The sequence below is a fragment of the Chelonoidis abingdonii genome, chromosome 3 (assembly GCF_003597395.2).
Source record: "Chelonoidis abingdonii isolate Lonesome George chromosome 3, CheloAbing_2.0, whole genome shotgun sequence".
NCBI lineage: Eukaryota > Metazoa > Chordata > Testudines > Testudinidae > Chelonoidis > Chelonoidis abingdonii.
The window spans coordinates 85,889,577-85,904,321 of NC_133771.1; the positions used below are offsets into that span (position 1 = coordinate 85,889,577).

General features: G+C 42.1%; 1 protein-coding gene across 1 annotated transcript; it reads left to right on the top strand.

The window, feature by feature from the left end:
* Window positions 1-3,920: 3,920 nt before the first annotated feature.
* On the top strand, window positions 3,921-4,232 carry LOC116825550 (histone H4-like). The gene has a single exon (XM_032781671.1). It carries the CDS (start codon window positions 3,921-3,923, stop codon window positions 4,230-4,232), a length of 312 nt encoding a protein of 103 aa, XP_032637562.1.
* Window positions 4,233-14,745: the final 10,513 nt, after the last annotated feature.

Consider the following 14,745-nt stretch of genomic DNA (forward strand, 5'->3'; position numbering starts at 1 on the left):
GCAACACATTTGCCCATTGTTAAGCCCTTCATGCAATGGGATTTACCCTTTCAAAGAACCAGTTTTGTCCCAAAGAGTTCGAGCGGAAGTTTCTCACTGACAATTTGCCCCAAATAGATAGATTTGTCAGCAGCAACCTTTAAAAGCAAAAAGCCACACCAGAAAAAAAAGGTGCATCCCTCTGTCTGTGGATCTGGCCTGGTGAGGTGAGCTAGGGATGCAGTCTGGCTCTGAGGTAGGGGAGAGCTAAGCGGCCTGGATGGGGCGCTTGATTGCCTTGAGACAGATCAAGGGAAGGGTAAATGGCATGGATGGGGCTCTTATTCATCTCCTGACACATTTAACACGGAAGCTAACATGCTCCCAAGGCCGCTGTATGGCTGCTGAGTTCTGAAAGCCTTCAGGGGAGGGTGTTCTTTTACATGCCGTTAGCATGCTTGCTCCACAGCATTGCATTAGGCCAAGCAGGCATTACTGACTCCAGAAATACTGGTGGCAGGGCTGGAGCAACAGACCAGGCCCAGTTCTCCATTGCCCAGCCCCTGGGCTCATCATTTACACCAGTGCCAACTGGATGTAAAATGCTACCACATCGGAATGGGACCACTTCACACATGCAGTGCACTGGTGTGAATGACTGCCCAACGGGCAGGGCCAGGGCAAAACAGCCTTGCAGTCTTTTTCAGGAGCAGGGCTGCTTCACTGTGCTGGGGTAGGTCTTCAGCTGCCAGTATAAATTGTCGTAGCTCCCTTGTAGTCAATTTATACCACATGAGGATCTGCCTCCCCTAGGGCTGCAAAACACAGCTATTTGCACCTGACAAAGTGAGCAAAGGAGTATCCTCATGCACACAGCCTAGCCCAGGAGTACAGGCCCACTGGAAGGTAGCCTTTAGGAGCTGTGCCACCCTATCCAGCATACAGAAATGCACACGCTAGTGGAAGTAGGGCTATCATCAAGGATAAAATTTCAATAATCTCAGTTAAAGCAACAGTTTGAGAGAGAGTGAAACACATGATTGATCTCACCAATGACTCCACTCCCTTCCTATAACACCCTTTCCTGCGCATAGAGAATCATAAACTATCAAGGTTGGAAGGGACCTCAGGAGGTCATCTAGTCCAACCCCCTGCTCAAAGCAGGACCAATCCCCATAGGACATGGGTGGATGTGACACTTATGTGAGCTTTGTGATGCTGGAAATTAAAGCCCTCTATTTATCCAGAAACTGCTGGGAGGGGTTCAATGGCCTGACTCTTAGGATCAGCCTTGTACACGCCAAGGAACTGTATCAAACCCAGGATTAGGAAAGTGTACATGGAATTTGCCCAGTTCCAGGAGCCCATCCTTGACAAAGATGCCCAATTCATTGAATAATAAGTAGTTCTTTTGTAATAGGGGCCCTTATCCACAGCCCTTAAAGTGGACTGGCTCAGCAGGGCAGGCAAGAGCGGGGGAGGGGCTCAGTGTCACAAACCAAGCCAAGAAAACCAGAGATATCTGAGACAGGCCCATGGCAGGCTGCCTAACACAGAGGGGGCAGTTGAAATGTATCTAACCCAGCTATCCTGGCCTTACACTTTTGCAGGGAGCAAATGAAATTACATCATTGGGAGATAACAAGTCTGGCTCTTCTGCGGGACCACTTCAAATCTACCAGAGATAAGGCAAGACAATCTACTTCACTCAAGACCTTCATTACTTGAGCATTGCTTGACTTACAGCTAGCTATTTTATAGCACTCAAAAGTTTACTAGGAACTTCACAGAAGACTGAAAAATACGGAACCAAGTTCAGAGTGATGTGTAAGATGGTGTCAACTCCTTTACACTCATTTAAGATCACGTAGCCCTGCTTTTGCTTGCTCTTTTGGTGGGTAATAGAATGTCAGTGGGTGCAACTTATAAAGTGGGGTGCTAAATGATGTTTGGGACAGCTTTAACTAACTCCTTCTTCTGGCTCCACAATGGGCAAGTTCCACTCCTTCAAAGCAGTTGTTCTCAACCAGGGGTACACGTACCCACAGGAGCACACAGAGGTCTTCCTAGGGGTACATCAACTCATCTAGATATTTGCCTAGTTTTACAACAGGCTACATTAAAAAGCACTAGCGAAGTCAGTACAAACTAAAATTTCATACAGACGATGACTTGTTTATACTGCTCTATATACTATACACTAACATGTAAATAAGATATTTATATTCCAATTGATTTAATTTATATTATGTGGTAAAAATGAGAAAGTCAGCAATTTTTCAGTAACAGTAGGCTGTGACACTTTTGTATTTTTATGTCTGGTTTTGTAAGCAAGTAGTTTTTAAGTAAGGTGAAACTTAGGGGTACGCAAAACAAATCAGACTCCTGAAAGGGGCACAGTAGTTTGGAAAGGTGGAAAGTCACTGCTTTAAAGCCTCTTGCACCTCAGTAGAGCAGGTTTAAGTGAAAATATGGCTGTCAGAGTAAGCATGGTGGTGTGTCTAACTTACACCGCCTTACGCTTGTGAATTTGGTCACAGCACCTATCCCCAAAAGCAAACAGTCTAAATACTAGAGATGACAAAATGGGAGGATGACAAAAAGTAGGAAGGGGACAGGCTGAGAAAGGGCAAGTGTTACTCAGCAGTGCAATCATGTGGTCACTCAATTTAGGCATAGCCACCTTGGGGTGGTGTTTTTCAGTTTCATCAGGGGCAGCTCTAGGTATTTTGCCACCCCAAGAACGGCAGGCAGGCTGCCTTCAGGAGGTTCCCGGTCCCGCAAATTCGGTGGCAGCCTGTGGGAGGTCTGCCGAAGCCGCGGGACCAGTGGACCCTCCGCAGGCAAGCCACCGAAGGCAGCCTGCCTGCCGCCCTCACGGCGACCAACAGAGCGCCCCCTGTGGCTTGCCGCCCCAGGCACGCGCTTGGTGTGCTGGTGCCTGTTGTTGTTTGGTTGGCGTGGATTGGAGGGTGGATTTTTTTAAAGCAGATTGCCCACACTGACCTCACTCAGGCTCAATCCGGTGAGCTGCTGAGCATTTCTTGAAAGGTAAGAAGTGCCCTCAACTCCCAGGGCACTGAGTATCTCAGAGGACCAGGACTTGAAACTCTTCCCCTCCCCACCCCCCAAAAAAATACTCTCTGGCTTCACTGTTAAAAGCAGATACTGGCCCTTTTGAATTTAATAGCAAGTCCTGCATTTTCAGATATTGTTTTTTAAAATCATCAAGATATGGGGCTGTGTCTCCTGGAGAGACCTGGACTTTGGGCCTCTAGCCATGGAAAATCCACCTAAGGATGGGATCCAGGGAGGTTGCAGTGGTCCAAGGCATCTGCAAGCTCAGCTGGTTGGCCTGGCACTGGCTAGCACAACTCCAAATGTGGTCAGAACCCCCAGGAGAGATGCTTATTCCACATCTCTTGTGGGGAAGCTCCACTAGTGGGATTCCTCGGGAAGTCCAATGGTAAATTAAAGCTGCCTTCCTCTGGCAGAGCACTGGAAAACAGCCCCTGCATCCGTGAGGCGAAACCAAGCTCATGAAGTTAACATAAGCAGAGTAGTACTTTGCTCATTGGGTGATGGCTTTGCTGATGATCTCTTACAGACTAGAAATACAAACAGTTGGTTTTACAATGTGCAATAATTCCACTGCAGAACAGCAGTCGATTTCTTATTGTGACACTGGCAAACCAGGCGCCAGCTCATGCCAAGGGCCCCATGTCTCAACTGAACACTGACAAATACAGAGTTAGAATTAGTCTGGCTCACCTGTGTGTTTGTATGGTCAAAACAGGTACTAGAGTTATAGAAATGTGCTTGGTCGTTAGTCTGTATGGAATGCTTGTATGTTGCCACATGCATCAATCTCACTTAACATCTGTATGTCATATTGTAAGGTGAGCATTTGCATTATCGGTTGTGTGCGACTTGATTTCACCATGTCTGGCCGCGGTAAGGGTGGTAAAGTTTTGGGCAAGGGAGCTGCCAAGCGCAATCGTAAAGTGTTTCGGGATAAAATCCAAGGTATTACCAAGCCAGCTATTTGTTGCTTGGCTCGACGCAGTGGGGTGAAGTGTATTTCGGGGTTGATCTACGAAGAGACCCAGGGAGTGCTGAAGGTGTTCTTGGAGAACGTGATCTGTGATGCTGTCACTTACACTGAACATGCCAAGCGAAAGACTGTAATGGTTATGGATGTGGTTTATGCCCTGAACCACCAGGCTCATACTCTCTATGGTTTTGGTGGCTAAACGGGTCACTAAAGTCAACAGGATAAGCCTCTGTAACTGTGTAAATCACCAGACAGGCAACAAGCATGAATTAGCGTGAAACAATAGGCTCCAACAGAAGGTGTTAGGTGCTGCCCAATGAAAAAGGGCCTTCGACACCAGAGAAACTATTTTGGAACATGACAGGACAAAAGACTGTTGATTGCTCTCCCTACTCTCATCCTCCATGAAGAGGCAATGTGCCAGTATCTGCAACTTGGAGCAGAAGTGGGGGAAGGACTGAAAAGTCCTAACAAGGAGGAACTATATATTTATACCGCTTGGACTGTGAGAGGCAAGGATTACTAAACATTAGCAAAAGATCCCCAGTGCTTAGCCTGGGTTAGCCCTAAGGGACATATAGAGCTTGCTTATTATAGAAGTTTCTATCATCTTTTGAAAATTAAGACTAATTCATTTGTGTGTACATGTTTACCTGCTTTAACCTTGTATATAACTCTCGTTTCCTTTTCCTAGTTAATAATGCTTTAGAAAGTTTATTATAGGATTGGCTATACGGATTGTCTTTGGTGTAAGATATAGCATGCAACTGAGCTGGGTTAAGTGACTGGGCTTTTGGGACTGGGAGTAATCTGAATTTATCACAAAGGCAGGTTTACCTGGGTGGTGAGATGGATCAGAGTACCCAAGAGGATTTTCTGTGTCTCCCTGTTAAAGTTGTTATAGTGCCTGAGGAGTTTACAGCTGGTAACATCTGAATATAGCACTAGCAACCAATTTGAAGTTTGTGCCTGAGATAGGTATGCAGGATCTCACGCCACTGCAGGATAGCTTGACATTCATGTGTAAGATGTGAAAGGTGAAAGGAAAGAACTTGTCTTTGCTCATCCGTCAGGTGATTAGGTACTTAACCTCATATAGGGAAAAACTCTAGGTGGTCTCTAACAAGACTTCAGCAGAACAATACTTTTAGCCGCTGCTTGCTGCAGATGACAATACAACAGTATTTAAACAAATGTACCCGGCAACAGAAAACTGATTAATTACCAAGCAGCAGTTTTGTAGTTAATTGTCCCTGTACATGTGCAGTATTTTGTCCATTATTAAAAGGGTTTTTATAAACTATTATTTAAAATTTAGGACAGTCCCCTCTGAACGTCACCAAAGGCTCTTACGCAAAGTAAGCTGCTATGGGGTAAGAGGGAAGGTGCTCTCATGGATTGGTAACTGATTGAAAGATAGGAAACAAAGGGTAGGTATAAACAGTCAGTTTTCAGAATGGAGACAGGTAAATAGTGGTGTCCCCTGGGATCTGTACTGGGACCAGTCCTATTCAACATGTTCATAAATGATCTGGAAAAAGGAGTAAACAGTGAGGTGGCAAAATTTGCAGATGATACAAAATTATTAAAGATAGTTAAAACCCAGGCAGATTGCGAAACCTACAGAAGGATCTCTCAAAACTGGGTGACTGGACAACAAAATGGCAGATGAAGTTAAGTGTTGATAAATGTAAAGTAATGCACATTGGAAAATATAATCCCAACTATATATATAATAAGATTTGGACTTTTCAGCTTGGAAAAGAGATGGCTAAGGGAAGATATGATTGAGGTCTATAAAATCATGACTGGTGTAGAGAAAGTAGATAAAGAAGTGTTGATTATCCTTTCACATAACACAAGAACTAAGGGTCTTCCAATGAAATAATAGGCAGCAGGTTTAAAACAAATAAAAGGAAGTATTTCTTCACACAACACACAGTTAACCTGTGGAACTCCTTGCCAGAGGATGTTGTCAAGGCCAAGACCATGAACAGGGTTCAAAAAAGAACTAGATAAATTCATGGAGGATAAGTCCATTAATGGCCATTAGCCAGGATATGCAGGAATGGTGTCCCTAGCCTCTGTTTGCCAGAAGCTGGGAATGAGCAACAGGGGAGGGATCACTTGATGATTACCTGTTCTGTTCATTCCCTCTGGGGCACCTGGCTCTGGCCACTGTCAGAAGACAGGATACTGGGGTAGATGGACCCTTGGTCTGACCCAGTAGAGCCATTCTTATGTTAACCATCTTCTTAGTTGGAACAAAAAATATTTGTTAGAACAAAAAACATCATCTCCAATTTTGACTCTTTGTAACTAACTGAAAAGTAATAGCTGTATATTATAGTGCCAGGCAACTGTGCTTTCACCCTGCTAGCACTACCCCAAAACAGAATAAATATAAAAAATGGTTAACACTAAAAATATTAATATTAATATTTATAAAAATACTCTCTACAAGTCACCATATTACATTAAACCATATTTATTGCCATTACACCATCCACACTAACCCTGAGAGAATGTTTAAATAAACTGTATATTGCCATACACAGAATCATGACACAAGAGAAAGAACTATCCCATGAGTCCCAGCACCGCTTACACTGATCTGTGTTTCACTAGGAGAAGGCTCTCCCCCAACAAAGATGTAAAATATTTGAAGGTTCTCAGCCTTTATCATGTGGGCCACATCTTGCTAAAGAGACAGTTTCATGCACCATCTTCCCTCCCATTCCCAATCACCTAGAGCTCCTTTGTCTGCATTTGTTAATCACAGAATATCCCTGCAATAGCTACTTTTCCATGTGCACAGTTTTTTGTAATATTGGGAAAGTCTTTAATATATATCTGTAGCTTCTTTTAAAGCAGTTTAGCAGGTGAAATCCTAGAACGTTAGCAGCATGCAATCAGTCAACTCTCTGCAGTCCACCAGCAAGTCCTCCAGGAACCACAGTCTGAAAGTCCCTAAAACAGACCACAAATAAAAAGAAGCAGTGCCCAAGACTTCAGAAGAAGGCAAATCCTGCGTGACCTCATGAAGCACCGAACCAATACAGCAATGCAGTACATGGTGCTATTTTCTCCCAGGCCTTGCAGGTGATCACTTTACAGCCTGAAGTATGTGATTTGTGTTCTACGAAGCGAGTGATCACCTGTATTTTAGCCGGCTTAGCTATAAACACTGCTAATGATCACACAATTTACACAATTGTAAAACCCTTTCTAAAATCCAGACACAGAAATTGACTTAATCAGTTCAAGCAGCCAAGAATGCCATATGCTGGCTCTGTGCTTCCTAAGGGAATATTTATTTGTGTGAGTTCTAAATTCACTGCCCTAACTAGACACTTTGGGCCATATCCTCAGTTACTGTAAATAGACACAGCTCTGTTGAAATCAATGGAGCTGCACCTATTTACAACAGCTAAGGATCCGGCCCTTTGGAAGGACCTACTCTGTTGGCATTATGCCGTGTATTCTGTGATTGCCTAAGAGATCCAATTATTAATATGGTTCTTCAGCCAACTCTGTGAAAACGGTCCACAAGACAGAAAAATCCTAGGCTAACCTATATTAAACAGGGCCATATTTGACACAACCTCCTCCCCCACCCACACCAAAAAAAAGAACTCAGGGCTTAACCATGGTTGTTGCTTTAATGCATTTGTATAATGATTTCTGGAAAGCTGAAGTGTGGTTGCAAACCACATGGACCACTTGTAGTCAGTTATCTTTTCTTCACAGTTTAAAAGTATAGTATTTTAACTTTTCCCATACCAGAGTGCATTGGGCCTGATCCTGATCTCACACTAGTTTTACACCAGTGTAACTCCATTGACTTCAGTTGAGTTATTCCTGATTTAGGTACCAGTGCCAGATCAAAATTAGGCCCATTCTCTCCAAAGTCAACGTAACTATTAGATTACTAAAATACTTGTATTTACTCCTAACAAGTAAATCAAGATGCTAATTAGAACAGCTTTACTAGGGATTTTTGTTTCACGTTGTCCTGATGGGGTCAGGTACCAATGTGGGCATACAAGCCAAGTCTGCCATTTCCTTTTATAAAGGCATATGGAATTAATGGAGATTTTTCTTTGATGCAAGTGAATTTGGGCTGAATTGCCTGTACTGCTTCATCTATGAATAAAGAGAATGAGAGAATGTTCAATAACTAGAAAACTATGTTAGTGTGGCCAGTCTTTTCCTAGATATCACTCCCCCACTCCCTTTATGCACAGTATATTATATATCCTCACTCACTATAAACATACACTTATAGGATATACATATAGTATATACAATGATCATACTTATATGATCATCTAATATAGTCATCAATTGATTCAACTGAGCATGCACGGTAAAGAATGATTAATTTTAATACCTTATCATTGGCATCTGCTGGAAATTGTCTCAAATACATATAACCTTGTGTTTTGTAGCTTATTACTTGATGGCTACCAGAGCGAATGTGTTCACTGAAAACAAGTGAATGACCAAAGATATTGAGATATAGTCACTGGAACCCCTAAAATGAAAAAAGTCATCATAGAATATCAGGGTTGGAAGGGACCTCAGGAGGTCATCTACTTCAACCCCCTGCTCAAAGCAGGACCAATTCCCAACTAAATCATCCCAGTCAGGCCTTTGTCAAGCCTGACCTTAAAAACCTCTAAGGAGGGAGATTCCACCACCTCCCTAGATAACCCATTCCAGTGCTTCACCACTCTCTGAGTGAGAAAGTTTTTCCTAATATCCAACGTAAACCTCCCCCACTGCAACTTGAGATCATTACTCCTTGTTCTGTCATCAGATACCACTGAGAACAGTCTAGATCCATCCTCTTTGGAACCCCTTTAATCCCCATCAACCACAGATTGAATCAGAGAGGTATCAACAAGAACTTTGTGCCAATTATACAAATGTAATAATAAGTAAGATTAGATTTTGCATATTCCGTGGGCAGGGATAGTATTTATAGGTCAACCTTAAGCAGCATGTCCACTTACCATTTTTTCACTCAGAAACTTTTGTTTTTCTCAGCTGAAGAAAACACTTGGCTTTCATCAAAAGACTTTTGGTCAGATATTCTGAACATGCCCCAGGGGTGATTAACTAAATGTGAAAAAATCAAGTTTTATTTAATTCATGATCATCTAATCTGATTTCCCACATAGAACAGATCATAGAATTTGACCTAGCAATTCCTGTTCACATTAATAACAGTTCACTTTAACTTGTTTTGATTTTGCCTAGAAGCATGATTACTGGTCAGCAAGGAATACAGGAAGTGATGGTCACTAACAGGCTCTGCTTGAGAGACTATTTAGTGGGAGACAGCAGACAGACAGCTTCCCTGCCCACCAAGAGTGGAGAAAGCATGACCATAGTGAGGTGGCTGCTGATGGCCTTTTGTCCCATTAAGACTCACACACCTCCACTTTGTGCTACTCCCCTGTGCACTGTCACACAGCAGAGACACCCATTCTTCCCACATTAAACATCCCACCCCATAAGTATCCATCCCTCACATGCCTGTTTCTCTGACATACTCCAGCATGGCTCCTTCCACTGCAAGGCATACATCCTCCCTGTGAAAAACACATCTTGTTGTACTGTCTAGCTATTTGGGCTTGAGCTGGCCCAAGATTGTAGAAGGAACTCCCACAGGAATTGAGGTCCATCCTTCTGCTCCAAGTGCAATGTTCAGTTCTTTGAATTAGCCTCCTCTAATATAAACATCCTGCAATGTGCGTATAAATTCCAAAACAGATCGGTCCATTGCATGCCTTTCTCCCCCTGGAGAGAGGATGAGAGAACAAACACATGACAGATATTAGTCACGTTGCTTAATCCACTACTGGAAGGCATACAGATACTATAGCCATAAGAACTGTATAAGAATTTATATAGAAAGGAATAAAATAACACTTTCACATCCCAATAGCTAATCCGTCCAACCCACTCCAGCCTCTGCTCCATGAGATATCTAGCCCTCTCTTGCACTTCTCTCCCTCCATGAGACACTTGGACTTCATTTTGCCACCAACGTTCCATAATGCACCTAGTCCAGTGCCAGAGTAAGGCCTTGACCCCCAGGCTCAGATTTCAGCCACAAAATTTGAGGTACCCTAAAAACTGATAAGAAAACCAACAAAAATAGAAAGCAGGAAAGTAGGAGGAAGAAGTTTCCCCTGAACAACAGCACAAGCATTTTAAAATAATTTAAGAAATTCTGCAACACAAGGCACTAAGTATTTTGGGTTTTTTTTTAAAAAAAAATCTGGCAACTTAGTGGGGCTCTTCATGGCTCCAAGCTGGCCATTGCCTAAGAGAAGCCAAAGTTTCCTCTGTAACCCACCCATAGGAGAACTTCAAGAAGGCTGAACATGGTCACATAGGCGTGTTGCTAGGCAACACCTTGACCTCCCTAGGTGGCAGCCATATTGGATGAGATAATTTATGCTGAGCGTTGGGAAGATTAAAACTGTTATTGTTCAGTGTGAGTTACAGAGCTAGTGTATTACGCTGAACATACAAAGTATAATCCTCCAAAATGAATATCTGTCATCATGGGGAAGGGGCTTTCAAACAGAAGGGAGCACAAAGAAGCTTTAAAACTATAACAAGGCTCATGAAAAGCATTGTTGCCACTCCACAACTAAAGCAAAATATGACTAAAGGACAGAAATTGAAGACTAAGAGGGACATCAAATTCAGCCAAGTACAGAACATAGGAAGTGAACTGAGCTACAGATGTTCTGGAGTACAATGAGGAAAAATGTTAAAGAAAGCATGTGCCTCCAAGTTGCAGAAGCCGAAGTTATAACCTCTACCAATACAACAAACAACACTCTGCTGTGTCCTGGAGGATCTATAGTTTGGCCTGCCATGATTGCTGAAGATATAAATGAACAGCCTGCTCACAAAACTCCTTATTCAGTCCAGGGTGACACTTTTGCAGTGCTCACCATTCAAATCTTTACCAGCTCTTGCAAGAGCCATTTACTACAATTGGTAAGTGACTGTGTGGAATGTTGTTTCAGGGTTGCTCCATATTTTTCCTTTAGTCCAGACTTATATTGGGGTTGTCTTGTCATCATCCACTCACCTTTGGAAAATGCTTTGAAAGAAATGAATGATCAAATTCCTTTCCCGGGTAGTAAAATGAATGGGGATTGTTGGTGGAGTAATTTAAGGTTGAGGTGTAAATGGAAGGGGGGCTGGTGGGTGGAAGCAGCCACAACCTTCAGAGTGGACGTAGGAATCCAGGAGACCTTAATCTAATCTCTCTAGGTACCAGCTCCCCTTTATAGGCCACTTTCCCCTCATGCACAGATCTCAGTCCCATGGGAGATGTTGGTAGCCCTTTCCATCGGATACCCCCAAGGAAGAAGTGAATTGGGTGTGGCTTCCCATGGGCTAATCCACTGTTAAAGAAGTTCTGGGTTCCTCCAATGCAGAAAATGGCTCAGTCTTTTTCCTCATCACTTCCATAAAAAGGAGAAGAGATAGGTTATGTGTGCCTGATCCTGCCTATCTGCCCCAGAAAGAGAAATGAGGGCTCGACTTTCTAGTCAAGTCCACCACATACAAACACAGCCACCCAGGAAGGCAGATTCTCATGGCCTAATCATGCCCTTCCTCAATGGAAAGGAAAAGTAGAAAAACTACCTGTTGTAATCTGAACTTCTTTCCTCCATACTCCTCTCCTCAGTAATGGAACTTTTTTCACTCCAGGTGTTTAAGACTCATTTCAAGTCTTAAATTCAAGCTAATAAGGATAAGGTCAAGGGGGCTGGAGGAGGGCATTTGGTTTTAACATGAGTTGCTTTTAGACACCATCAGAGGAAAGAATATTGCTGACAAATAACAGAGAGCCCTGTTATAGCTCAGCAGAGTTAGACATCACTTTTATAAGAACCGTGTTATGCTGCAGGCCAATAAAAATTTTGATGAAAAGTTTATTAACCTCAATTCCATACTATAATAGCTATTTCTTTATATTCCCTAAGCAGGAACTACAATATGATACATATACATATAGTTCATTATTACCCATTAATAATGCCCATTACTGCAAATCTTTTCTCACAACATAAGACCATAAGAATGGCCATACTGGGTCAGACCAAAGGTCCATCTAGCCCAGTATCCTGTCTTCAGACAGTGGCCAATGCCAGGGGCCCCAAAGGGAATGAACAGAACAGATAATCATCGGGCGATCCATTCCCTGTCGCCCATTCCCAGTCCTATTCATTTCAAAAGACTTGACCCAAAAGTTTACAAAATTGGCCCCTCCTACAACAGCTTTTTGTGCCAAATAATATACTATATAATAATTGCACAAGAGGAATAGATTCAAGCAGTGACATGAGCATCCACAAGAATGACAATTTTATCTGATACTCAACTTTTCTTCAAATTTCTTCATGAGTTCTCCACCCCCTCCAAGAATTATGGGAAGTGATCTGAAAATGTACAGAACTTACTTATCAAAAGAGTGGTTTGCTATTAAAATATCATTCAGTGTATTAATAACTCTGACCATAGATGGGGGAAAGGAATGTCATATGTTACAGAAAATTGCTTGATTCAATAAGATTTCCAGATTCTTTAATTAGCAAGTCTTTCTTCTGTGATTGCTCACAATTTTAGTGTAAGTGTCCAAGGATGCACAATTCTGCCTGTATGAATAACTAGAATTTTGGCACATTCTTCTTGTGGTTTAAAAGAGCTGTTACTCATTAGATTACATTATTTTAGATCAAGAGATTACACACACAATTTTTAAAATCTTAAATAAAGTATACAAGTTCTCTGCTAATAGAGCAATGTAATCAAATTGAATTTATACATTTTCACATATGCAGTTACAGCCATAAACTTGCTCTAGTGAGTGCAGCTGTTTTCTACAGTAGTGACACGCACATCTTCCACAGGTAACTTCAGCACTATCATATATAGGAAGGCAATGGAAGGAATGTAGACTATTTGTTGAATATTCTTACCTAGAGGGTTGGGAAGTAATCTCTCTATGGTCAGTTTTGTTTATCTTCCTCCTAAATAAAATATCCAGTTAAAGAAGAAGGATGAAATATCTTAGTGTTTTAAGGGTTAAAGATTTAAGTGCTTTAATCCATTCCCATCAGTCAAAAATTCATACTATTGTCTGCAGTCTTAGACAAGTCTCTTTACCTCCTGTTGGTGCAGTCAAACCAACTTTGGAGGTAAACAGAGAAATCTCACCCAGGACTTCTATGAGGATAACTATCCAATCCTGCTCTGGCTGAAATAATTGGAGTTTGGCCTTTACCTTCAAAGCCAGCAGAATCACCTCCTAAATCTTTCTGAGCACTACCCTGAAATGTATAAGAGAAATAATAAATAATCCTCAGAGAAACAATAGAAAAGTTAAATTATTTAATTGATATCAGCTATTGGAATTTCAAGTGACCATGACTGAAAGCATTGCAAAGCGATAGTACTTTACAGTATATCAAGGGGGCTATCTCACCTGCCCGCAGCTAAGGGACAACGGCTTGTGCATATTTTTAAAAAGGGTTAACACTTTTTCTGTTCTTGTTACCTGAAATGTGTCCTAACTTCTCATGATCACAACACAATGATCAAGACACTGTCAGCCCCAAAAGGCTGGGTGCTGTAAACTTGGCGAAGATGAAAAAGTTGATTTTATTGTACCTGCCAAGCAGGGGTACATATATTGTAAGAAACCCCATTCCAAAAATGTAAATGTCTGTGAGTATGCATGGTTTTGGATAGGCAAAACTAGGCAAAGGCCTTTGCCCATAGTGTCAATGTTTCCAATTTAAACAAACGTGTCTGCCTGAAATGCCGTGGGTTGCATTCTAAGGAACACGCACAATCAGTAAAGTGAAAATCCTGCTTTAATGTGCTTAACTAGGCAGGCAGGAGTGCTTATGGCCTGCTCATAATAGACCAGTATAGTGTAGGTGCCCTCTGCTATTGATGTCTGAGGGAGGAAGAGTTTTGAGCTATTCTACTTCATTTGTGTCTGACATCTGCAGCTACACCAACCTTTTATGTTCCAATCTGTAACTCCTAGATTCTCTGTCTACCCTGAACTACATTCTACCCTGGCTTGCACTCAGGTAACCCCACTGGGGTCAAATGTGGGTAGAACTGGTGCCCTGCATGTTTAGGCTATTTATACACAACACCAGTGGTTGAAGTGCCTACTGCATGGAATTAATAACTATGTGCAGTTGGAATGAAAGTCTTGCTCTAAATGACTTGATCGATCTATTTGTTGCTTTGGGTCTCTCCTAATACAATATGATTTAATTCACTTAACATTTCCATTTGGGTGTCTAAACAGTACAGTGTCATTTTCGGTTTATCGCTGCTGGATGCATCTCCCTGTTATTGACATATCAAGCACAAAAATAGAGAGTAGAAGGTGATGACTATGATTTCAGTATGCAAAACTGGGGAATAATTATTGCTAGACGTGAAGGGAGAAAATACAATCGCGTGTGTATGTGTCCCATGTCAGGCATGGAAACAGAATACATCGATTAGGCTTTGGGACGATTTATTCAGCTATCACATCCCGAAGACAGTCTGCGGTCAACAAATGAAATATCAAGAACGGTAAGAAAACCAGGGAAAGGTACATGAACGAGAAAACAGTGTGCTGCTCAGTAACATTGCATAGATTT